Source organism: Drosophila albomicans, chromosome 3 (assembly GCF_009650485.2).
Source record: "Drosophila albomicans strain 15112-1751.03 chromosome 3, ASM965048v2, whole genome shotgun sequence".
NCBI classification, from domain to species: domain Eukaryota; kingdom Metazoa; phylum Arthropoda; class Insecta; order Diptera; family Drosophilidae; genus Drosophila; species Drosophila albomicans.
Window position 1 is genome coordinate 24657694 of NC_047629.2, and position 27154 is coordinate 24684847.

Below are 27154 nucleotides of genomic sequence, written 5' to 3' on the forward strand. Positions count from 1 at the left end.
ATCGCTCCAATTGAATTTTCAATGGAAAAATCTTGTTTTTTACCTTGTTAATTCGAATAGTTTTTGGATGCCGCTTGTTGAATATCAGCGCCTAAGCATCAAAAATCACATGCTTAACCATTTGGACGACAATGTTTTATTCTATTTTACGTCAAGTAACTTCAATATACATTAAATAACATTTTATAGATGAACTTTTGCTTAAACACAAACTATCAATTTAGATGATAGGGCAAACACGTGAATTATGTATTCTGTAATAAACATATGAAACAAACGAAATTTGCTTTTTTTCTCAATCCTCAAGGAACTCTTGATATATTACATAGGCAATTCCCATGATCGCTAGGCAAATCAAAGGTATGCCGTAGAATTTCTTTCTGTTACTCCCTTTAATGGGCTTTCGGTGATCCAGTCCAAATACCTACATAGATGGAAAAGAAATCTACATAGAACTTTTTAAAAACGATTGTTGGACAAGTTGAAACTTACGAGTCGAGGATCGCCAGCATTATTAGCATTATTTACAATATTTCTATTGCTTACATCACTGCAATATAGCATCTCGAATAAATCAGGTTCTTGACGTTGATTTTGTCGCGTAGCTCTTCTGGGGCGTAATTGATTGAGTTGGTTACTCATATTTATTTTTTCAAATATATTGTAAATATTTCAATAAATTTTATTTTCTATGTTATTTTAGCTGTGTTATTCAAGGCTGCGACTATTCGAATAAAGTAATTTTTAAAGCTTGAATAAGTAGATTTTTCTAAGGTAACTCAGATTTCAGTTTGAAAATATACATAAAAAGGTATAAAATTAAATTTTATTTGTAATATAAAAATTAAAAATTATATGTAATTTTCATCGCAATGTGATTTACTATTTTCAATCTATACTCACCGCAAACGTAAAGAATGAGAATCAATTAATTTAAATTATTTTGAATGTTTAATTTTATTCGAGTGAATTGGTTTTTGTTCTTTGACTTTTTGTAACTTTGTTTCGTTCTTATTCTTGGTATTTTTCATATTAATTTTACATTTAGTATTCAATGTATTGTCAAGTGGTTTTTGCTTCTATATGTTAATATGTATTGTTATGTATAGTTTGTATATAATGCATGGGCAATTTGTTTATGTTTATATTGCAATACATAGTAACTATATGTACGTTTTATAGTTTCAGCAAATGACACAACAACAAAGCAAAACGTAAGCAGATAATTATAAATTATATAATTAAATAATCACAATTTGTTTTACACTCATATTTAATTTAGTAGGTATTTTATAATATATATTTCGATCTACAATATGTTTGTTTTTGTGTATGTGAGATTTTAAATGTAATCAGCATATCAATTTACAACGTGTTTCGTGTCATTTGGTTATTCGAGGCGACAAAAATACAGCAGAGATTCGTTACAATATTTAACTACATCGATATTTGTATGTACGTAACTGTTAACTAGGAAAGGGGGACGTGAGGGGTGGAAGGGGTGCAAGTTTTAAAATTAGTTCAACAAAAAACATATACATTTTTCATTATATATATAATCCTTTTTATAGCTTGAGTAGTTTTCCTTTTGTTTTTGTTTCTTTTTATGCAATGAGATTCCTGTCGTTTTCTTAAAGTTTCACCTCCACGAGTTCACTTCTTACTCTTCCATGTAGGGATAGTTGACGTCACGCAGGGGCACAAACGTTTCCTTAATTGACTGCGGCGATGTCCAGCGCAGAATGTAGTGGGGTCCGCCAGCCTTGTCGTTAGTGCCAGACTTGCGACCACCTCCAAATGGCTGTTGTCCCACCACCGAGCCTGTCGACTTGTCGTTGATATAGAAGTTACCCGCCGACGTCTTGAACTCCTCCAAAGCACACTTGATGAACTCTCTGTAAGATCATATACGTTGTAGGGATCAATTCGGAGATATGTTCATGTCTTATACTTACTCGTCTTGGCCAAAAACGGCGCCGGTCAAGGCAAATTGCGTTGATGTATGCACCAGCTTCATTGTATCAAACAAATCCTTCTCTTTGTACACATAAACCGTCAGCACTGGGCCAAAGATTTCCTCAGTCATAATGCGATCTTTGGGATCCTTGGTTACCACAATCGTGGGATTGATGAAGTAACCTTTGCTGTCCGAATACGTGCCGCCAGCAATGATCTCTAAATTCGAACTATTTTTGGCATGCTCAATGTATCCAGTAATGCGTTTAAATGCTTTATCATCGATGACAGCCGATGTGAAGCTCTTAGTGTCCTGCACATCGCCAATCTTCAGTTTGCACGCCTCCGCTACCAATCCCTCTTTGATCTGTCGATTAAGGTGCAAAGTTTAATTCAATTTCTATCTTTGAATCAATGACAATTGTTTACCTCTGGCCACAGCGACTCTGGAACATACATACGGGAGCAGGCAGAACATTTTTGTCCACTGTACTCGAAGGCGGAACGTATTGTGGATGTGACAACAGATTGCGCATCCGCTGACGAGTGAACAAAGTGGTAATTCTTGCCACCACACTCGCCAATAAGACGCGGAAAGTTATTGTATTTGTCAATATTGTTGCCCACCTGCTTCCACAAGCGACTGAATGTCCTGTGTATCACGAAATAAAAAGGGAAAACAAAAATTTCAATTATCAAAATCAATAATAGGGGAGAAAGAGTGAAAACGTACGGCACCGAACCGGTGAAATTGATGGCAGCCAGGTGTGGCGAGGCGGTTATTGTATCACCAAAGACAGGGCCATCAGCGGGCACGAAATTAACGACGCCATCGGGCAAGCCAGCTTCGCGCATAATATTGAAAATGCGCCAGTTGGACAGCAGAGCAGTGTCCGAGGGTTTCCACAGCACACCGTTGCCCTGCAATAGATGATGTCAGACTCGATAAGTAGTATATATATTTCAGTAAATATCGGTTATATGTTGCATTAAGTTGCTGTTGAATTTATGTGCAACGTAATATATAATTTAAATAAATTGCTAGCTAATGGAATTGCTTACATACAATATTTATTATCTTTGAGCTGAAGTAAAATAAATCGCAGTTTAAGAGCGTTTCGAAAGGCTACTATCGAAATAATGCTGGTAAGGCTTATTTACAAACCTTTTTTTGATATGTTAGGAAAAAGTTAAAAAAAAAATAACTGAAATGATAATACATATAAACTGCACTGAACTTTTTGCTTACGACTGTACTTTAGCTGTGTCATATAACCGATATATATATAAATGTCAGCTTACCATCAAGGCTGGCGTGTAGGCCAAGTTGCCACCGATGGCCGTAAAGTTGAATGGGCTGACAGCAGCGATGAAACCATCAATGCCACGATAACGCAATGAATTCTTGGTGACCTTTAGGTCCTCACTGATGGGCTGATACTTGACGCACTCCTTGAGAAAGTAGGCGTGTATGCTGTTGTTGCCAAGACAAACAAATGATTAAGGCTTTGTGTAAAAGGTCAACAAGCAGTATAAAGTGTTTTTACCGTATAAAATCAATGAGCTCGCAAGCCGCATCGATTTCCGCTTGAATGATGGTTTTCGCCTGGCCCAACATGGTGGCTGCATTCAATTCCTGACGATATTTGCCTGCCATCAAATCGGCAGCACGCTCCCAAATCTTTAGGCGCTCATCGAAAGGCACACGATCCCATTTGGGTTGCGTTTCAACCGCCGTTTTGATGGCCTGCTCCAGGAGCTTCTTGTCCGCATAGTAGAACTTGGCCAGTTTGTGTTGATGATCGTGTGGCATTACCTGATGCACCACCTGATCCGTCTTAAATTCCTTGCCACCGATCACAATGGGCACTTCCTCACATTTCGCTGCGGTTGTTTTCAGTGCTTGCTGCAATGCTTTGCGCTCTTTTGAATCTTTGCGATACGTTAAAATGGGTTCATTGGCAACGGACACGTCTTTCAAATTGGGACTGTGGACAACGCTGCCCAGACTGCGCACACAGCTGAAAGAATTTTAAAAAGAATTATTAACACACATATTACATAAATGGTAAAAAAACATGACGTTAACATACCTTTTAATGGCGCTCTGTTGGACAGCGAGGCCCGCATTCGCATTACGCATGAATCGCAACATCTTGGAGAACTGGGAATGGTAATTTTGATGTGTAGAGGGGCCTGTCTTTCTACTGTTGCTTCACTAGAATTTCGATGAGTGCTATGAGATAACACAGAGACAACGAAAACATAAAAAATAGCATTTCATTAGTTCCATTTAACGTGATATCAGCAACCTTGACTATTCATTGGGGGTCTCTGCTACAAATCGCGTGATTTGAATTTGAATATGTTGATAAGACGCCAAACGTGAGCGATAGCAGGGATGACACACCCACAAAAGCAAATTGCGATAACGAAACACAACTACCACTAATTGAAAACTATTTAATCTAGTGTCTCAGACGTATACGTATTATTTATTTTACTATCTATTTACAATTAGACGTCTCGTGCGAGCAGCAAATGCCAACTGGGCAAGTGTTGTGTAAACGTGCGAAGCTTGAAGCGTACACACACATGCGCACTTATGCAATGTATACGTAGCGGCAAAACTACTTTTTTTTTGACAAGCATCAGCTGTTTTTGCAGTGTCGGCGGCAGCAGCTGTGGAAAATTCCCATTGCCGAAAACGAACAGGAGAAAAGGAGAAAGCTGCGCGTTGTGTTCTCTTGGTGAGGGTTGGCTAAAGCGAGACAGAGTGCGCGCCAGAAAGAGAACGTAGCACAAAAGCACCCCAGTGGAATTATAGTAAGTAAGCACTTTTGAAAAATGCTATTGTTTTGTACTAATTCTCTTAAGCTTATGTATGTCGAGTATAGTATAACGAACAAACAAACTTACATACATACATACAAATATCAAATTATGTGTTGTGTACGTGCTTGTCGGTACAGATTCTAAGTGTTTGTTTGTGTGTGTGCAGGTTAATTGATTTTTACCAATAGGCGGGCGGCAATTTAAGCGCATACATTTACAATTTTATAGTAAGTGTGTCATGTGTGTGTACGGCAACAAATGGTCACAAGTTTTTGAGGCCAAGTAAAACATGCGCAAAATGAATCAACGACTCTCGGCTGCAGCCAGATACACAAACACACACACGGGCACAATTTGAATGCAGCCAGTTTGGCATTTGTTTTGTTGTATGTAGCCCCCCATTACGCAATGTTATGTTTTTGCGCTACCTTTCGTTTTTGTATAAATACTTGTTTAATTATATAGTATATATTGTCGTCACTTTTCACTTTAAAGGTTACTGCATTTTTTATTTATTTATTTTTTTGGCAATAAATATCTGCTTACTTTGATTTGTTGTGGCGAACGAGAGATACGCGGTCCGTGTATTTGTTTGGCCTTAGCGAGACTACCTTCTATGTATCCATCCGTTAGACTAAAATGTATGAGAGCGAATGTATGTGTGTGTGTGTGTGATGCTTGTGCCAAATTTTAAATATTCATTACTTGAACAGCTGATTGCTATCGATACCGCTAGACTTAAGCGCTGTAATTCGAAAAAAAGTAAGGTGGTGCTTGGTGCTTTGCATTAGCAGAAGAACTATTCAACGTTCACAACGACAATTTGTTTTAGAAATTATGAGAAGAATTATGATTTTTCACTTGTGTTCCTATCCTTGTCAATTTGCCATGACTTAATTTAAATATATATCGATAGATTGCTTTATACAGCCGGCGATATTTTCAAGTTCTGCGATGACCTGAGAATAAAGTATCGATATATGTATGAACGATACTTAGACACTTATCAACACCGATTTTGGTTTTAATATTTTGAATTATGGCGCTTAAAAGTCAGTCAACGTTGATATTAATTTTAGAAATTAAATATAATATAAATTTCCATAAACAATGTATTTCATTATTTTATTTATATACATCAGCTATTCTTAAAAACTTAATACTTAAGTAAATAATACACCTAAATATTTATCCAGTTCTGCTCTTAACCATAGTAGCCTCCGCCTCCGCTACTCGCACTTGCTGTAGCGAATCCTCCGCTGCTGCTCGCGAAGGCTGTATCTATAAGAAATAACAGGTCCAAAACACTAATTCAAACCATTCGCATAACTTTAATGTATTTTGGAAAGAGCAGCGATATACTCACTAACGCCATTGCCATAGGGATATCCATAACTGTAACCTGGATAGCCGTAGCTAGGATAGCTACCGTAGCCCCCTCCAGGGTAGCCATAGGCCGGGTATGTATATCCGTACGCCGGATAACCGTAATACTGTGGATAGCCATATCCATATCCATAGGCATTGCCATACAATCCACCGTATCCAGTTCCAGCGCCCGCTCCCTGGGCTCCAAAGTACGGATAGGTACTGTATTGAGATTCCACCAACTGACACTGTATCAATGTTGCTAAAACAACGGCCCAGCATAGCCAAATACCACGAATTGTTATTTTATTTGTGAACGGCATATTTTTACTAATATTCCTCGTGTTAAATCTTTATGAAATTCCACTGCGCACTGAATATCAATCCAGAGTACTCGTCGTTTTTATACATCATACACCTCGCTAGAATTATAATTTTGATATGAAACCATTGTTAATGGCGCCTAATCGTTCACCCATCAAATGTTCAATGTTGTTGTTTTCAGTTTTTCGTATTGTTTGCTCATTGGAGCGTGCTTCACATTGCGTATGAGCAATTTTTACACATGTAAACACTTTCATTACATTGTTATGAGCTCATTAGCATTTCATTGACAACAAACAAAAAATGAAAATGTTTAGATACACCAGTAAATAGTTTAAATAGTACAAATGCTTCTAATGGGAATAATTGTTTATACCCTATAGGCCTGAAATGAGTGTAGGAAAGTTTATGCTAGAAAACAAAATGTGAAATGATATTAATTTTATGAATCATATTATTTATTTGCACTAATGAAGGAAAGTTTATACAATAAAACAAATAAATTAGATGATTATGAACCATATAAAGCATACTTAAATTAAATGATTCATTTCATAAAATGGGAAAAATCATAACAATTGAAAATTCAATTGTAGAGTTGTCTAGAATACTTATCATATGACTCAGAACAGCTTTGTTTACCTAATAATCATTTAAAACCGTGGCTTTAGGGGTTCACCATCGTCTGCCACTGCTTTAATGCCTAAACACAGTCATTAACCTTACAATTTGATGACATGACATTAAAAATATATGTACGTATATAGATGGGGTGTTTTGATTTTTTTCTGATTTCTAACTCTTTGAGGTCCAATAGTCCGTATGGTCAATGGACAACAACGCCCTTCAAATGAGGTCAGTTGTCGAAGCAATTAAAACTTACCACACACTATATAGACTGCTAGAGATAATTATAAATGATTTTCGGGGTTTTTCAATGCAATTCGAGTTCATTGTGAAGGATTTTTATTTGTTTTGCTTGGGTTCGATTGCCGCACATGTTCGTTGATGGCTTCTAACCATAATTGTTATTTTGTTAGCTCCGTGAGTGCGACGGCATATTATTGATAATTAAGAGATTATTAATAATTTAGTTCATGCACCTTTGGGAGATGGTCTACGGTCAATATCAAGGACCTTGGCAAGAAATTATTTAGTCATTACAGCAATTTGTTTTCTCATTATTAATAATTGACTTGTGTTTAACTTAAATTGTAGTTTTTGCTTTACATTTGCATTATTGAATTTAACAAGCTGGAAAAAATCAAGTTAAATAATCATTTGTATTAAATCGAATCTATTTTTTGTTACCGTTTTCTCCCTTTTCATATAGTTTGGCCAATTTGCTAAATTATTTTCTCTGCTAGATTGTCATCTATTCTACTGTCAATTTGAAATTTTCCTTCATTTCCTTTCGCTTTGACTCTGACATTATTGAAAAGTACATCGCACTGAATCTTGAGGAATTTTCCTGGAACGTTGACAAATTGCACTTAAAAATACAACTCACAAAACTTTGACAATTTTTGTTGTGCACACACATAGCTCACAATGTGCACACATTTGCAAATTTGTGCACAAAATGTGTACAAAATTTCATTCATAAATTTTTAAATCTAGCCCAATGCTTTGTGTGCTAGTGTTTGTTATTACACTGGCCAACAATAGCAAAAAAAAAAAAAGAAAACGAGAAAAACGTTATAGCGACAATTTTGTATCGTTCATATAGCACATTGCCATTGTTGTTGTTGTTGTTGTCGTCGTCGTCGTTGTTTTTGTTGTTGGTTAGCATTTCACTCCAATGCCATTTTGTGCCTTAAGCTCTGTTCTCCGAGTATGCAGCTGACGTTTGTGTTTTTCTACCTTTTCTCGCTCTCTCCCTCTCTTTCTCATTTTGTTTTTGCTGCTTGCCTGTCTGCAATTGCATTCGTTGCTTTTGCTGCTGCTGTTGTTGTTGTTGCTGTTGCATTACACTGCTTCAGGTGTTGTATGGCATTGTTGTTGTTGCCGCTTTGCGATTTGAGTGCATTTCAGTTGAGTCGTCTCTGCTATGCGCATGTCTCAGTTCAACTATGCTTCTCGACTGCAGACACCCTGTTTCTCTTGCTTATATGTAGTTGTATTATAGCTCTATCTTTGTGTAGGCCCTGCGTTTTGTTGCAGTGTATTTTACAGAAGATCTTTCGTATTATTATATGATGATATAATATTAAGGACATTCATTTCTACAACATAAAGAATTGCACAAAATTTGCAAATATATTTCAGACAACGATTGTAACGATTATAATTTTTATAAAATATATTCAAAAAAAGAAAAATCTTCTAATTTGATATCTTTAATTATGCAGTAACTCTTTTTTGTTATTTACTTAATTAAAAAAATAAAAACAGGTTCATTGTTTTATTTTGTATTATACAATTTTAAGGACAAATTGTCATCAATCATCTCAATTTTAATCATTCACAAAAGTTATACAAATAAATCATGGTATCAGTATCACTAAAATGATCTACAGGCAAAGCAATTTTTAATGAATAATATTATATCTGATAAAGAAATGTTGTTAAATTACAATTTAAAAATTGACTTTATTTTATTAAATAAAGAATAATAATTAAATTAAATCCTAATTCTGCAACTGCCTGAAAATCCGCATGGTGCATATGATTTCTCAATATACATATATGTTTCATCTAAGTAATTAGTAAGATTTAATTAAAATATATAAAAATATATCAATATAACACAAAATATATCAATATACAAGTAATACAAAATTTATAATAACTACTATTACTATAAAATCAGATTGTAAAGTTAATTGATGAAGTACTTTTAGAGTTAGTTATGTATTTATTCATTTCCAATTTTTATTTCAAACTTAGTTCATATATTGTTTGAATAGAAGAACATAGAAAATAAGTCAGTTTATTATAACTCTCAAGAATTGAAATTAGTGATTCCATTACCCTTTTGTTACATGTTAATTTTCAAAGATAGACATTATTAAGTAAAAATACAATAATCTCTAAATTGAAATTCGGATTTCCTTTGAAAGTATTTGTGAAAAGCACTCAAAGTACCGGACATCAGACGTCTTTGCAATCTACTGAAATCAGGTTTCAACATTGTACAAATATTACAATTAAAATACAGTTATCATGCACAAACATTTTTTGTTGAATTACGTTGTTGAATTTGTGCAGCAGAACGAATGTCTTTTATGTTTCAAGTTTTGTTGCCAAAGAGTTTTGCAAGTGCGGCCCGTAACTTTTTCATTTGTTTGGGGCCAAAAAAACAATCAGAGTCAACTGCCAAAAGCTGACACAATTTTCCATCTGTCTGAATGGAAATTTTCAACTTAAATGGTTTTTTTCTCCCACGCCCCTCTCCCCCGTTGGTTGTTCGACCCTCTGCCGTCTACCTGCTGAAGCACATTATATTTTGCTGCTCACCTTTCAAAAACGTTGCGGGCCTCTTAAAAACACTTTACATATTAAAAAGTTTTTCTACTATATGCGGGGGAGAGAGGAGGGTGGCAGCTAGCCGGAACATAAGGAGAGCATCCTTCAGCAACTTCATTACACAGTTTTTTTTTGTTTGTTGGATTGGTAAAAAAAAAATGCTAATTGTTTGACCAGCTCGACACTCAAGCGTGGGCTTCTCATTTTGGTTTGGATTTTTGCATGTAATTAATTAAAAAATTGTTGCCACAGCAACTTTATTTATTTGTTGTTGTGGCCCTCTGCTGCTGCTGTTGTTGTTGTCTCCCTTTGGGGCAGCTGTCGAAATTGAAAATAAAGCGGCTAATTAAAACTTGAAATATATGAGAGAATTGACCTAGAACGAGCCAACGAAAGAGTGATCTCTTTATGTTTTTGTAGCGTACAATAAACCAACAAAAAAAACTCACTCACTCAGGGAAAAACTCACTCAAAATAAGATGCGTGTAGAATGCAACTGTAAATGTTACGCATACGCCGCATGTAACAAACGAGTAAGCCACACGGATTCCGCTCTCTCTCTCTTTTTCTCTCGCACGCTCAGAGTGGGGAAAAAGTGCATGCGAAAAAAATCAATTAAAATGCACTCAAGTGCATTTCCAACTGCACATTGTTGTTGTTTATTTTTTTTTTGTAGTTTTTTTTTTGGCTGTTGTTGCCGATTTCGTCTGAAAATAAGTAAATGGCAAATTTGCTGTCTCTCACCCCACTGTGCCACAGCAGAGATGTGTTGCCCTTACTCAGGCTTCCTCGGTGCGGCATAATTTCAATTCAGTTATTTGTGCAGTTTCGCTCAGTCAAGTTGTGTGTGTCCTGTATGCGCTTCACATCACATCACAATCATCAAAACAACAACAACAACAACAACAAGAACAATCGACAACCAAGCCGATAAACCAAAAACTCTTTTTCGCCGCTAAACATCCTGCATATCCAATTGCAGTCGAATAAGTGTCGTGCGCTCAAAACAACAAACAACAAACTGCATTAATTACCTGCCGCCCAACTCTTGCGCCCACCCTCCCCACGCTCAGTGACAAAGTGACAGACGACGACGCCGCCAAACCGCAACAAACGTCATAATAAATAGGAGCCCGTGACTCTTATACACGGCAGAGAGACAGATAGCGAGCAGCGAGTGAGAGAACGAGAGAGTGAGAGCGAAAGCGAGAACGAGAGAGAGCAGTGTAAACAGCGTAAGCGTGTGTTTATGTGAGTGTGTGTATGCGTGTGCATTTGTGTGAGTGCATTCTGACTGTACTTTGGCGCCCAAAATCATCAACGCACGAGCTTGGACTAACTGGCTGACTGACTGGCTGGCTAATAACGAAACCAATCAACAGTCAACAATAACCAAAAACCAATCAGAAAACTAAACCAAAGAATTTATAATTAAACGCAAAACTCGTTGATTCGATTAGCGTCACAATTTGCAGAGAAACAACCAAAAATACCAGAAAACAAATACCAGTAAATAAAATAAATAAATGTCAGTTGCGACAGGTGAGTTTTTCTGTCAATATTTATATGTAAATTTAGCTTATTATATGCAATCAAAAATGGTCCAATTTCATATTGAGCTATTCCACTATATTTAACCCACAACAATAAAAATATTTATTGATTGCGAACCACATCATAAATTTTACACGTTTTTACAACTTTAAATTTGATATGCTAAAAACGATGTCAGTTTATTATAATTAATATAATTAGATCATTCTTATTTACTTAGCTAATTAAACTGTTACAATTTCATGTCGATTGAAGCATAAAATGCAGCGTAATTGGCTAAACTTCTGCTTTTATATAGTTCGAAAGCCAGAATGAAAAATGCTTGACTTTGCTTCGCTGCAGCTTCAAAAGGAAATTGTTAAGCAAAAATAATGATTCCAAGTTCATTGTAAACACTTTGAAGATTATATTTAATGTGTTCCTTATAAAGTTTTTTTGTTGTATAACATTTTAAGTTTGTATAATTAGTAGTATACTAATAAAAGGAAAGTAAGTTGTAATAAATAAAAGCGTTCATCCATAACCCATTGAGTATACGCAGGGTTGATTCAATAAATTTGTTAAAAGACTTACTTTTCTCGCAAATTTTAATTTATTTGAAATGAAGAAGGAAAGGAGTTTTGATCTGTTGTTTAATTTATTTGAAATGAAGAAGGAAAGAAGTTTTGATCTGTTGTTATTGTGACTGGAATATTTGTATATTTGATCTTATTAAAATGTTTAGTCAATCAAAACGAAAACAATAAATTAAATTTTTGTTATTTCTTAATCAATGTATAATAGTAAAAATCCATTTTAAAACATTGTTGCCCGAAATAACGCAGAGCAGCGTTTCTACAATAGTTACCTATGCAATTATGGCACAAAAATATAGCCAATGATTTATTTGTGATAATAAAAATGAAAATGCAATCAAGCACTTCATTTAATAGGACACTTGATATATCTAAAAATTCAATCAATCAGTTAATTTAAATATTTATATTTTATTAAATTACTTTCGGCACTATCTTCAACGTATATTTGGCTGTCTCAAAGTTATTTACAACATAACTCAAAGTCAATAAGTCGCTCCCCCAATGAACTTGTTTTTCTCATAGCTCTGCTGTAGAGTATTCATTTCTGAACATCATTAAATAGTTCTCGTTTGATTGGTTTTTTATGAAAGTCTATCAGCCCCATATCGAATACATTTTTAATTAATGGCATGCATTGTGAAAGAGTCTGTGCGGACTAAGGACTGGCACAGGAGCTACTTCTGCTTTGGCTGCTCCTGTTCAGTGAGCTTCTTTAGATGGCAAACATTTTGACCTGCTCCCATTTTCTTTTCGCCACTCGATGCTTCCGATAGTCTCCAGGCGCTTGAGCAATGTAATTTAAAGCAATTCGGTGAGTAAATCCCATTAAATGTTCAACAACTTTGCTCCGGCTTCGTTGCGTCATAATGCATTGTTCTCCATCAAAGAGGACAATGGGTCCAGACAAGGACACTCACACACATACACACACACATAGAGAACACACATAAAGGGAGAGCAAGGATGACTAATTATAACTCCGCTAGACACTAGAAAATATGGAAATGAGGGAATAAAGAACTTGGCGTAACGGCAAGTAAATTAACTAAGCAAAGATTTTGACAGAGAGAAAACACACACACACACATTCACACAAAGCATAGTGAATAGAAAATAAAACAAAAAAGAAAAATGTACTTAATATCAGAGAGGAAAAAAAAGAGAAGACGAACAGCTAGCACAAAGCAACATGCCGCACATTTGCACAGTGAAAATAGCAAAAGTAAAATAAAAATGAAAAATAATGAAACTACAGAAAACAGAACAAAAATATATTTTTTACGTGCACAGTAATGAAAGGCCTCGGGCATAAGTTTTAAATAAATATTTGACTGTGTATGTGTGCATGTAATTTAACAAAAAAAAAGAAAGAAAAAAAGTGAAAAATAAACAAAAAAAAAAGTAAAACGAAAGAAAAAGCAGAGCGAAAGCTAGCCAAAGAAACGGACAAGGGTTGTAGGCACTGTGGGTGGGAGCGGAGGGAGGCGGGACAGCAAGTGGACAAACTGCTGCATATGAAAATTATGACGGATGATATACATATAACTGTAAATATCTTATTTGTAGCGAAGTCAAAATACTCTAAAGAAAATGTGGGAAAAATTAGTTGAAATGAAAGAATTTGAACGTTGCAACTTTTTGTGTTTAAGCAGTTAAATTTAACGAAAGGTTATCTTAAAAAATATTTATAGTTAAACATATAAATTATAAGTCCTTGGACTTATATATGAATATAACTTTAAATTTTTTACATACTAGATAAAGTCTCTTGATATATTGAATTTTCATATTCAGTATGAAAACAGTCTCTTAATATACTGAATTTTCATTTTCGGTATAAAAAAGTCTCTTAATGTACTACATTTTCATTTTCAGTTTTGAAACTCACTTTTAATATACTAAATATGAATTTCTAGTATGAAAATAGTCTTTTAATATACTGAATTTCCACTGTTAGCAAAACAAAACTTCTTCCTTTTGATAAGTCTATATATTAATGCAGCTATCAAAGAAATTTCTTAAACACACTTCCAGCTTTATGCCATAGGTCTTATACCCGAGCGGTAGGCAAACGCTGCTGATGATGTGGACGCAGAAGAGCAGGCTAGGTAAATATGCACAACAACAAAACTGCCTGACTGACTGCCTCACTGTTGACTGGGTGCACACTCTTTGGGGGGAGGGTAAGGGGTGTAGGGGTAGGCACTATTAAGGTCTTAACGATGGCGGCGACGCAGTCTGGCCCCGAAAGTAGGTTGAGGTAGCCGCCAAGCGCCGAGCGTCGAGCGTCAAGCGCCAAGTTGAGCTCTAGTCAAGCCCAAGCCAAGCCAAGCCGAGCCGAGCCAAGTCAAGCCAAGCGCCGCCATGTTTAGAATATGCACACAAAGCGTAAGGCCAACAAAAGCAGCAGCAGCAGCAAGAAGAAGGGTTGCCAGATGATTGGGGTTGGGGGATGGGAATGGCGAAGGGGATGGGGATGGGGGTGGCGGATAGCTTGTAGGGGCTGCCTTGTTGCTGTAGACAGTGTAACAAAAGATTTGCTTAGCTTTCATGTAAAGCGTAAAATACAAACAATTATGCAGCTGGTTGGTAGGATACAACATCCCCCTTTCCACCCCCACCCCCATGCTACCCCATGGCCATCTGATGTTGCATAGCAAGCCTGCATTTCCTATTTAGTAGGCCGTCGAGCCACTTGAGCCCGAGACTTTGCTACTTGAAAATTTTTGGACAATGGCGCCTCCCTGTGTAGGCGGCTTCCTCTCACTCCCTCCCCTCCCCCCGCCAGCACACATCATGTTTTTGTCGCTCCCGCTCTGTGACATTCTGTGACGTGAGTCGAGGCCTACAAAAATATGACAAATTACAAAATAATTGTGCGCACAGTCAAAATGTGTGTTTGTGTGTGTTGTCCTCATTGCGTTCCCTCATTCTCCGCTCTCCGTTCTCCGCTCTGCGCATTCCGTATTCACTCATTCTGTTTTTCTCGTCTCGTCGTCGTCGTCGTCGTCAGTCCACCTTGCAATATTAATGAACTCTTTTACATCGTCTGTCATTTCCATGGCATTCGCCGTGGGTGCGAGTGGGAAGGTGGACAACGCAACCGCAATGTTGCGATGAGCTTGATCTCCAATCCCGTGCCACACTCCAATCCCGATACCTATCCAGTTCACAGTCTGCGCCTAACTATTTGCATTGGGCGTAGACTTTACCAGAAGGCAGACAAACCGTCTGTCAATCAGTCAGTCCGACAGTCCATCAGTCCGTCAGTCCTCCATTTAGTCTGTCTGTCTGTCTGGTTGTCTACCAACGAGCAAGTCCAGGCAACCTGCAACATGATGTATTTACTTAAAGCCACGCAAATAGCTGCCACGTTTATGCGGCTATCGATTGTGAATTTCCGAATGCGTTTACTCAGTGTTTTAATGCATTTAAAGCTTAAGCGAAGAGAAATATATTTTATTATTTAAATTATTTATGTTTTTACGGAAGCGCAACGTTTGTTGTATTCGCATCTCTTTAATTTTATTCGTTTATATCAATTTGTTTATTTATTCGACAATGAATTCCAAATGCGAAATGCGCTTATTTATTTTTAAATGTTATTTCTGCATGCTATTATTCGAATATATTCGAATATTTTTGAAATACTGTTGTTAGAGAAGCATAAAATACGTTTGCTTTCAACTTGCTTTTTTTTAGTGTGAAAATGAATTTATTTAAAATAAACATTGTTCATTATTATCAAAAAATTCCTTCCATATTTTGTGAGTTAAGTTGTTACTAAAGAATTTCTGTGACTTCTGGTTAAAATACTGAAATAAATGGTTTTCACAGGCATCTTTTCAAACCGTTTTAATGCCATTAAAAGTATACATATTATTTATATACTATACGATTAATATCATATCTCTCTTGATAAGTGTTGTAGCTTTAGAATATATTTTAGATCTACTTTATAAAATACTAAGCTCGCGTAATTCCTTAAAATGCTGTTGCTCTAAATATTGTAACATGGAATTTGTTACATTCTAAAATGGTTCAAATAAAAAGAATTATGTATATTCACAAATATGCACATTTAATAATAAATATTGCATTTAGAATTTGTAACATTCTGAAACGTTGCGACAAAGTAGAATTCTTGATATTCACAAATATGTCAAATTCAGGAAGCACTTAAATCCTATAAGCTCCTTTACAACGTTTATGCGTGATTCGCTTGCTTCAATAAAACAGCTCTTATCACGACATTCGCTCATGCATGAACTTATGCTAATAAAGCTACTTACCCGCTATCGAGCTGTTCGGGGCATTGACAATCCCTCAACTATATTACTATTTTCATTTTTGTTTTTTCCTCGTTTTTCGCCATGAACTGTGGCTGTGCCTCTGCACCTGCTATTCCGTATGCTCTTACCTCTGTCCCATGGCATTCGGAACGTTTGTCGGGTTTGTGGGTGGAAAAGTCAAGAGAAAACTAAAGAGTGGGCGGGGAGAGGGGAGGAAGAGGGGGCTGCCATTACATTCCCAAATGAACGCGTTCGCTGTGTTTAAAGTTAGTTACCCAAATGCATTTTATATGGCCCGTTGGCCGTTACATTTTTGTTTGCATAGCCTCGTGGGTATTCATTAAAGTTGCAGGATATGCATCATGACTTAAAGCTGACGGATTTTTTAGTGCTATGCATGAGGATGAGCAATGTGGCAAAGATGAACACGAAATTTTGTGACGAGAAAGTTGGCGTTGAAACTAAAAAGGAAATTAAAGGAAAATGTGCGTCGTCCTATGGGTTTGAGTAATGGAACTTTGTTGGCGGCTTGCTATACAAACACTCGCCTAGAAAGCTAGACTCCCAGTTAACAGACAGAAAGACAGACAAACAGATGGATAGAAATGTCAGTTGGACTTGGCTTATTACATGCCACATAGAGTGTTTTATCGGTGTGTGTGTGTGTGTGTGTGTGTGCTAGCCAAAAACTTATTAGTCTGTCGGAAATTGAATATTGTTCCTGCAAAATTGTTAAATGCTTTTTCTCGCTCGCTACTACATTCCGGACTGCCGTTGACGTGTCCTTCTATTTCTCTTTTTTTCGGAGATATATATGTATGTTTTTTCTTTTCTCTTCATTTTATGTGACAGTGTGTGGTTTTCGCTTTTTGTATGACTTTCTAATACGACATGTAATTAGCAAAAAAGTTATTATATATTCAGAGAAAGAGAGAGAGTTCATTATGCAGTTTATATAAAAGTCTAATGGATGAGTTTTCATATTTTTAAGTGGTCAGAGAGATAACTAGTGGAAATAACTTTCTGGTGACTTAATTAACATGAGAGTCATTGTAAATAATTGTCATTGCTTCACATATTTGATATTTGCGTAATGTTTTAGATTTCCAAATGCTAAAAATAATTAGCATAATAAGTTATCAACTTTTCTTTTATTAAAATTGAACTGTAATTTTGTTAAATATTGAATATTTTACTAAGTTTAAGAATTAATTAATTATACTAAAATATTTTCAATATTACATTTATGTATATTTTAATATCAGCTCTTAAAAATATTTTAAGAAAATGAAGTATCCAAAAATCGCTTTAAAATAAATTTAATTATTTTAAAATATTTTCAATATTACAAATTGAAAATTAATCATAAATATCTCAGAGCAGATCATTAGTTATCAAGCCACACACATTAGTAGCAATTTTGCTTAAAAGCATACAAAATTTCATGGTTGATTTGCCTTAAAAAAAAACGCATTACACATACGACCCATCGTCGTTGCCAGGGCACATAAGCTGGCACTCAGTATCGCAGCACATACTGCAGAGGCCACAAGACAATAAACATTTGAGCGCAAGTCATCATTAGTTACATTTTGTAGCGTACGATAAGCTCATTAGCCTAATGTAAGCAACAATGTCAGTTAAGTGGCATTACGCATACGCCGTGTCTGTCACAGAACTTTAACAAAATGCTTTTAAATTGTAAATAATCCATAGAAAGTTGCACTTGTAGCTCACCTGGTTTCAGCTGCTCCTTCGGTTTTATTGAAGCAGCTTCAAAATTGTTGTCTGCGGCATCCCCGAGATGCTGAGTAGCATCTTCTGTCTTCTGTCTCCTGTTTTCGTCTCCATCTCTGCTACTGTCTTTGTCTTTGTCTTTCTCTTTAGCCATCTGTCTATCGCGCTGTCTCTGTTGGTTAATGCCACTTGAGTGCATCGCTTGGCTGGGTTTAAACTCTTTGCTGGCATTTGAACGCAGCTGCAAAACTGAAGGAGTTGCAGTATCTGCAATACCACTTTGCATTCACTCGCACACACTCACACACACAAACACTCATGCATATCTGTGAACTTGGAATTGAAGTTCAATCCTCCTTTTCATCTTGGCTAAAAAGCACAAACGCATGTAAATTGGCCAATTTCGTGCTGTCCCTGGCAGGCCAATGCTGCTTGCACTTCGCCCCCTCAACATAAAAAGTGGAGAGGAAAAAAAATTGCATCGCTTCCTGCACGAAATCCTTTTCTTTTCATTTGTCCTTTCTACTTTTTTCCATTTTTTTACTTCTCATTCGCGTTACTCTTGATTTTTTTTTTGTTTTTTGCTGCTTTTTGTTTTTACATTTGGCATGCACATCTTTTGATTTGCTTCTTGCGCACTTTGCTGATTCTCTTTTTTTCTTTTTATATTTTTTCTCATTTTATTTGTTACTTCTTTGACAGCCGTCGAAGACCTTCCGAAAACTGCAAAGAGATATGCATCTCCCCAAAGAGTTTTTATTCATTTGCTTCCAATGCTTTTTTTTTTTTGTTTTTGTTGAACTGTCGTTGCCATGTCAAACGAGTGGAAAATTAAAATTGTAGCTAATGACATTGCGAAATTTATATTCCTTTGGGGTTGGCAGGCAAACAAAAAAATTTGGCGAACTGTTGGTGAAAAGTGGAAGTAATTGGATTGAAAAGTGTGCCAACAAAAACGAAAAAGAACCAATCAATTGCTAATTGTAACAACAAATATAAAACCATTCTCTTTTCTCCATGCACACATCTTTTGGCTATGCAATCAAAAAGTAAGGTAAAAGTCAAATATGTTCAATATATCATGTTAAATCCTAGGAATCAAGCGACAAACACATTGTTTTTCTTTCGAAGAAGAAAACTTTTATCGCTGAGCTTTTTGTTATTCCCTGAGATTTCTTCTATGATATATCTAATGGCCATGTAAAGAGCATGTAAGCTGTGCTTCCATGTTTAAAAACGTTTTTGGCTGCTTTTCCTGCACAGCCCATTCACATTTCACTCCCTCTCTCTCTCTCTCCTCGCTCTAGCACTTCACGTCACATCAATCACATGCCGACTTTCCTGCATGTGCAGCAAAGAAATAATAAAAAAGTATGCTACATTTTTTGCACTTAAGTAGCTGGCACTGCGACGCAACATTGCTGCTTCTTCGGTTGTTACTGTTCGTGATGTTGCTGCTGCTGCTGTTTTAGTTTTGTTCTGTTGAATTTATTGTTGCTGCTGCAAAACCGCACCAGTTGGCAATATATTGTGGCATGCCACCACCACTGCGATTTGTCAAGGCAACCACAGCAGCAGCAGCAGCAGCAACAACTTTGAAACCCATTTCGACTCGACTTCTGTCGCCTGCTCATTAAAATTTTAAATAAATATTATGCTCAACACAGGGGCGCCAAATAATTAATGTTAAGTAATATCCAAGACGTTGCCTTCGTCAAACTTTGGTTGACCGCAAAAAGCAGTTCGCTGATAATATCCACTCAAGGTGTGTGTGCGTGCTCCGTTGCTTCGGCTCGGAATTCTAATTTGATTAGCGCTAAGCAATCTCCATCAATACACACACACATACACACTCACACCACAGAACAGAGAACACGGCGCGCAGAGATTGATGCTTGGCAATCGCTTGCAGGCGGGCTTCATTAAAACTTTCGAGGAAACAGCGATTGGTTGTGGTCGTTGTCGATGTCGATGTCGAGGCAGGTAGTAGACAAAGCTTCCTTCAGCTACAGCTTGAGGTGAGCTAACCGCAGCGTTTCATTTAAACTGAGGTTTCTCAACTTCTAGCAGCTTCTTCTAGAGAAATGCTTAGTTATTTATTATGCACGAGTGTCTGCGGAATTACAAAAAAAATGAGTGTGAAGCATTTGGTTAAATTGAATAATTTTAAAATGTGTATTAATTCTGAAACTTTTTCATTACATCCACTTACATAAGTCAATTTGTATCGGTAGATGGAAATTTTAATCAACGTTTGGTAAAAAATGTATTCAACATTTTATTCGTCAACTTTGAATCGGGTAATTTTTGAGTTACAATAATTTCACAAGGATTTTCTAAATTTATTTTAATAATTTATAATTCTTTGATTTTCCAACAATAAGAAAAGGCTTTGTTTATTTAAATTGATTTAATAAATTCGTGGAAAGCTCTTGTTAAATTGAATAATTTTTAAATATGCATTTATTCTGAAACTTTCATTCATTTACATAAGTCTGTTTATGTATTTAGATTGAAGATTTAATTAAAAGTTCCTTCGTTAATCATTTATTTCAGGTATATGAACTTCATAGGGATTTTTCATACAGTTACTTTTATATAAATTTATATTTTTTTAAGAATCGACTTAAAAATTTTGTTTTGTAATTTCCAATATCAAATGAACATATTCTTTGCTGGTATTACCTTATAATATAATTAGAAAGTCTTTTGTATTTTAATTGATTTTAAAAATGTATGTAAAATATTGATAAAATATATTAATTTCGATTTATATTAATTTTAAAATTTAAAATTAAATACATTTATATAAATCAATTTAAAATAGAATCCACATTCCATAAAAAATATTCAAAATTTTCTCGAATAATTCTAAATGATTAATTTGAAGTTAAAAGAATATTACATTCAAAATACATACTATATACAAAATTATTTTCTTTTTCATTTTAAATTTTTAGATTAGGTGTTTTCAATTTTCTGCTAATATTAAGTGAACATTGTCTTTACTGATTTTTCTTACAAATATATTTAGAAAGCTTTTGTCTAATTTCGTTGAAAAATTCCACATCAAACTGTGTATAATTGAATAATAAATAAATGGCATCATAATACTTGTCATACTTGTTTCCAATGCCCAATTAGCCCATTTTAATATGCCACTCACAAAAATTGCCAACTTGTTCGTAATGTTCAACTTAATATCAGATATTTCGCTGGCTGCGTTGGCTGTGCAATTACATTAACAATCTTTTATGCGTTTCTAAATGTTGGTGGTTCATGCAGATTTTGCCAAATCAAAAATAATTACAGCAAATATATATTTTTTGTCGCATATTTTCGCTTAGCATTGTAAGGCGCTGTGGAAAAGCCAACAACAACAGCAAAAATAAAATGAAGAATAGAAGAAAAAGTGCAGCTAAAAATAGGCGACATCAGTGGCGAGTGGCGAGTGGCAACGACAATGTTGGCACTGTAAGTGCCTCCTCATCGGCTGGGACCGAGACGAGTGGCTCGGCCAACGGATTCACAACGCAATGCCAAATGCAGTGGCTGGCTGTCAGCCGATCCCTCGCTTGAATTGCCAGATTGCGGGTTGCGGGGCGTCAGTAGTGCGGTGTAGTGTAGTGTAGTGTTGTGCAGTGTAGCGAAGCAGTAAAACTCGTCGGCATCTCTCGCACTGTAGATGTCACAGGGCTGGCAGCATCTTGGAAACTTTTGCTCTTCAAGTGCTGCCCGCGCGCACTTAGCACAAATATTTATGCAGCTCGATAAGTGGATCTTGATAGTCGCGCTCGTGGTGCGCAATGAATCCCTTCGAGTGACAATAGAAAAAGAAATGTTAAGCATCAAATAGAATAAAATGCGATTACAAAGGTCTTCATTAGTATTGCAATAGTATTTGAATATGGATACAATATCTAATTGAAGTATTTGTTACAGAAAAAGAGTTTTAAAGATTCTGTTTTCTCAAATAAAATAATTAAAAAAGAAATTTCAATTTAATTCGCTTTTCAGCTTCAACTTATTTCAAGCTAATCCACTCTAAGAGAAAAATTTGTTTGTAATGGATATCAAAATTTATTTCGATTAGGTTTAAGACCTGTTTATTCATTTATAAATTACAAAAAATATAAATTTATTTGTATCTGTGAAATACTAGCTATGCATTTAGTTACAACTTGTTTTAATATAATTTTATTGAAGTATTGGTTAAAATCCTAGCCAAAGGCCAAAGCAGCTAGCTCTAGTAAATTTACGCTAGGTAATAAATTAATTTGAAATCTATGATTTAATAATAATAATTGTTAGAAAAAAGTATGTTGAATGATTGTGTTTTATAGTTTTCTAATAGATATTAAAATATATTTCGAATAGTTAGTTAATTAATTCATTCATTTCAAAATCAATATTGAATAAATTGGAGATTAGCATATAGATTAATTTGTATTTATGAAATACTCGATATGTTAATCCCTATTTAGCTACAAGTATTTTTCAGAAAGATACTTTTGATGCTCTTGTTGTTTTTTTTGTTGTAATGGATTTCAAAATTGAGTTGAAATAATTTAAGCGTCACTTAATTTTCTAAATTTCAATGCAGACAGATTAATTTGTATCTATGAAATACTCGCCATTTGTTTTGCTATTTAGCTACAACTTATTTCAACCCTAGTCCGTGGCATCACTTGCCTATAAGTCTGCATACATGTATGTTGTCTATATATTATGTACTAAATCTGTCGTTTTCCTTCAATATGTCAACGGTGTTGGTCGTTGACGCCGTCGACATCGTCGCAGTTTTCGTTTTTCGTCTTTTTTTGTCTCATTTTTAGTTTATTTTCTTGGGTTTATGCTCTCAGCTTTGCTTCTTGTTTTGTTGTGTGTGGTTGTGTGTGTGTGTTGTCGTCGTCGCTAAAATTTAATTAATGTGAAAATTTGCACAGACTGCGGCTATTTATAAGTTGTTGTAAGTGCTCGATATAGTCTGCCCCTTGCTCCAAAACTCTCGACATTCCCCTCAATATGTATGCCATGTGCAACGTAATTGAAATTTGTGTGTGCTGTAAGTTGCCCAGAAACACACAAGTCGAAAAAAAGGAACCTCAGCTGAGCTGCATACGGAGCGAAACTTTGTTTGGCTTTGAGTTGAGTTAATTTTCGAACTGACGTTGCATTTTCGATATATTGTTGTAGATGGGGGGAAATGTGTGTGTGTTTGTGTGTATTTTGACGGCATTGTGTTGCCGCTTTAATATGCAAATGTGACATGACGGCGATTTTCTTGTTTGCATATCAAACAAATTGACGAGTTTCAAATGTTCCATTTCAGAGTAGGCGGGTGCAAAGCAACCGAAAAACCAAAAACAAAAACAAGAAGCAGCGATCAAGTTGAGAGTAGTCGTCTACAAGATACCCAGTTCCTAAGGCATTTTATTTCAATCAATTTTATTATTTATTTATTGCACTTTTACGGTAGATGCAATTCTACAAATTATAAGTTTGTTGACCACCAACAACAGCGACATTAAATTTACACTCGCAAAATATTACAAAACAAGTAAGAAAGGTACAGTCGAGTGTGCTCGTTTGTGAGATACCCATTGCAAATGAAACCAAAACAATGCGGTATTATCTCTAATAGATACCAGATAATTACACAACAAAAATACTCAAAATATACAAAAGGATATACTTGGTATATTGATATAGTACTACATTTAAAATTTACCATAGAATAAAAACTGAAATTTTGATATTATTAATTAACACACATAAGTTCTCTTTGTTTTATTAAAAAGTGTGTCCCTATTTTAATATAAAATTCATATGTTTTAGCTGTTTGTAAAAAATGTATTGCTCATAGATCATTAAAATGCTACTATTACTTATCAGTATTATATGAATTGTGATGACAATAATCCATTCAAAAAAGTTTAGCGTACAATTTTAAAGGCTGCTCTGTTTTGTGATTGTGAGTCAAGAAATAATAATAATAAGAAAATATATACAGTGAAATCTCTATTGAACGGACACGTACAACAGTTGTCGCACCAAATAAGTTAAATATTTATGAAAACCAAATCAATCATAGCACAAAAAGTGTTCGCTTAATGAAGGGGGCTATCTGTTAAAAAAGTTTCACTGTACTTTTTGGCAGGTACTGATAAAACTCTTTTGATCGAACTTTCGACAGCTGTAAAGACTTTAGAGTATTAAGTAAAATTTACAGTGAAAATCTTACAAAACGCAATAAGTTTTCATACAATAATGCGATCTTTAAGGAAAGTTTTACTGTAGTTTATACACAGCTGTACACTTCATCCTCCTAAGTAACCAGTCTAGTCTTTCGAAATACGAGTAATCTGACTTAATGAACTGAAATGTTGTGGCTTATCTCTCAAACTAATATACATAAGTTATATTTATTATATATTTAATTTAATATGAATGCGAGAGTCAAGTCGGCCTCTACATTCAGTTCTCTTCTTCATTCGATTGACATCAGTTGTGAATCTCAAAATGAGACAAATTATAATATATGCAGTTATCATATCAACACTGTATGAAATACACGTGATCTCTGCAGCTACAGTAGACGCGGTAAAAGTAAACATTTAAAGTGCACAATATGTATTAAACGTGAATATTCATTATCTGTTCCAGAATATGAAAGTTTCTCTTGAAAATATGTCAAAGGAATTACAACAAAAGAAATCAAACGAAACTATTATAAACAACTTAAGAAAAAAGTTAGTTAACCAGGAAAAGAACGAGGCATTGATAAAACAATTGCGATCTCAGATCGGTTTTCAAACCCAAATTATTGAAAATTTATCTGCAAATTCCAAATTAATTGAGAATTATGAGAACTGTAAGACCGAATTAGCTACTAAATCCACCAAGTTAGAAATATTAGAAGTTCAATTGGAGGAATTAAATTTTAGTCTTCTTAAAAAGAATCAAGAAATTGCAAAACTTATTATAAACAACAAAAATACATCAGAATTACAATTAGAGAATTATATTGAAATAGAAAATCATGGTAAATGTCAACGCAGATTAGCAGATGAATCTAAAAATTTGGAAATTTGTGGGGTTCAATTAAAGAAACTCAAGTTTAGTCTGCTAGAAAAGGATCAAATTATTTCGACACTTCAGAATGGCAGAGAATATCGGAAAACAATTCAGAAGAATAATAATAAAGATAAAGATCATTTAAGACCTCAACTTTTAAATAGAACACTGGAAATTTTTAGTTCACCTAATTGCATTCCGTTTAGAGGCTCTTCTGGGCTGTTTAAAATAGGATTACCTGGTTCAGAGGCTTTCGATGTTTTATGTGATAATCACATCGCTGGGCCTGGATGGCTAGTTATACAACAGCGGATTGGAGGATCCCAGGATTTTAATGTAAATTGGACTACGTATCGCAATGGATTCGGTTCATTTAATAGTGATTTTTTCCTGGGTTTGGAAAAAATACATCTTCTGACGAGTTTGCGGACTCACGAACTGTATGTGAATTTGGTTGATGAATATGACAGTAACAAATTTGTTTGGTACGACGATTTTAAAATATCTGATGAAGAAAATGGTTACGCACTAAGCTTGGGTAAAACTAAATTGAATTCATCTGATGACTTTCTAAAATATCATCGAAACATGAAATTCTCAACATTCGATCGTGACAACGATCTCAACAAAAGACTCAATTGTGCGAAACAATTTAGAAGCGGCTGGTGGTTCAACAATTGTTTTAAATGGTAAATATTGATTATTTTTTAAGTAATTCACAAATTTCATTTGATTTGAATTTTGATTTCTTGTGCAGTGACCTAAATCACAGACAAACGAAATTTCTACAGTGCAATACGACCCCCTATAAAGAAGTTAAGATGCTCATACGCCCCAAGCAGTAGATGATTATGTCAAGATGATTAAAAAAAAATGTCAAAACATTAAAGTTATTCAAAAAATGATCTTCATAATCCGGCATGTCTAATCTGGCAACAAATGCGTAATGCATAAAGAATCGTGATGTAACTGTTTTATATAATTTTTATTTAGATATTATATATACATACATATGTCACCAAATTTCAAGCTGTTTTATATTGTTGAGCGCTAAACACAACTCAAAAGTGTAATTAAATTCAAGAACGGGTTATCGAATTATCAAATGCATATTCAACAAGTCGGTTTAATAAATTTAGAGTATACTCGTATAGCTCTTATGTTGAAAGAAATAAACGAACGGATGGATGAGTAAAAAGATGAAGAGTCGGAAATAGCTCCTTTAACTTGTTACTTAAATTCTAGTTTCCTGAACAACATAATATACCCTTTGAACACAGGGTAGAACAACAAAAAATAAGTCAATGTTGATGTTGAGCATGTGAAGCCAACAAAAGCACTCGAAAAGTTATATGCATGGAAAGCTGACAACTGAATACTGAAAACTGAACTCAATGTCAGCTGGTCGGACACTAGACACGCTTTTTGTTATACCCTATAAAGTTGCAAAGAAAAATGTTAGTCTAGACTCTACAGATAAGACGAAAGTGCCGACAAAAAACTTTAACAAAATTATCTATAAAAACGAGCTGCTGCAAGAAAACTTTTCAATAAACTTGCAAACTTAACATCCGTGTGAATTTTCCACAGGATATGACATAGTCGTAAATATACTTCTAGAGTTTGGTTGCTGTTGATTTTCACTATAACGCACAGGTGAAAGATTCAAGCTTGTTCGTTTTCCGCCTTCCGTTTCCACTTCCACTTGCACTTCTACTTGGCCGTGGCTGCTGCCCAAGTCTTGAGAGCATCAATGAAAAGTGTAATTGAATTTTGATTTAAAGTCCTTTGATATCAGACACAAGACACCCTACACTTGGGTTGCCACATGGTTATGGGTTAGGCAGCCACTTCAATTTAGTTCAGTTTTGTTCCGCCGCCCGCTTCTCGTTTTATTATTGGTGGTTGTTCTTCTTGTTGTTGCAATCATTTTGTGCGCTATGCTTTTGAAAATTTATCGGAAAA

The 27154-nt window shown here is 35.2% G+C and overlaps 4 protein-coding genes across 7 annotated transcripts in view; 2 read left to right on the top strand and 2 right to left on the bottom strand.

Moving 5' to 3' along the window:
- Window positions 1-72: 72 nt before the first annotated feature.
- LOC117572345 (delta-1-pyrroline-5-carboxylate dehydrogenase, mitochondrial) lies at window positions 73-5501 on the bottom strand. Of its 2 annotated transcripts, none has more exons than XM_034255102.2 (9): window positions 5338-5501; window positions 4050-4192; window positions 3504-3977; window positions 3259-3430; window positions 2690-2877; window positions 2386-2608; window positions 1956-2323; window positions 493-1895; window positions 73-424 (listed from the first exon to the last, which is right to left on the bottom strand). In XM_034255102.2, the coding sequence occupies exons 2-8, from the start codon at window positions 4109-4111 to the stop codon at window positions 1661-1663; spliced, it is 1722 nt and encodes a 573-aa protein (XP_034110993.1). In that variant the 5' UTR covers window positions 4112-4192; window positions 5338-5501; the 3' UTR covers window positions 73-424; window positions 493-1660. The 2 variants fall into 2 exon arrangements, with proteins under 2 accessions (XP_034110993.1, XP_034110994.1); XM_034255103.2 differs by lacking the exon at window positions 5338-5501 and adding an exon at window positions 4472-4490.
- On the top strand, window positions 4496-26330 carry LOC117572347 (fibroleukin-like). Of its 2 annotated transcripts, none has more exons than XM_034255106.2 (3): window positions 4496-4782; window positions 24779-25878; window positions 25947-26330. In XM_034255106.2, exons 2-3 carry the CDS (start codon window positions 24782-24784, stop codon window positions 26032-26034), a joined length of 1185 nt encoding a protein of 394 aa, XP_034110997.1. In that variant the 5' UTR covers window positions 4496-4782; window positions 24779-24781; the 3' UTR covers window positions 26035-26330. The 2 variants fall into 2 exon arrangements, with proteins under 2 accessions (XP_034110997.1, XP_034110996.1); XM_034255105.2 differs by lacking the exon at window positions 4496-4782 and adding an exon at window positions 24607-24715.
- LOC127565430 (prisilkin-39) lies at window positions 5980-6572 on the bottom strand. Of its 2 annotated transcripts, none has more exons than XM_052003637.1 (2): window positions 6158-6572; window positions 5980-6072 (listed from the first exon to the last, which is right to left on the bottom strand). In XM_052003637.1, exons 1-2 carry the CDS (start codon window positions 6480-6482, stop codon window positions 5996-5998), a joined length of 402 nt encoding a protein of 133 aa, XP_051859597.1. In that variant the 5' UTR covers window positions 6483-6572; the 3' UTR covers window positions 5980-5995. The 2 variants fall into 2 exon arrangements, with proteins under 2 accessions (XP_051859597.1, XP_051859598.1); XM_052003638.1 differs by having other exon boundaries at window positions 5980-6098.
- Window positions 10865-27154, top strand: part of LOC117572344 (poly(rC)-binding protein 3) — a 121367-nt gene continuing 105077 nt past the window's right edge. Inside the window, exon 1 of the mRNA XM_052003634.1 lies at window positions 10865-11493. The gene's annotated coding sequence lies outside the window, so the exon portion shown is untranslated. The remainder of the gene's footprint in view (window positions 11494-27154) is intronic.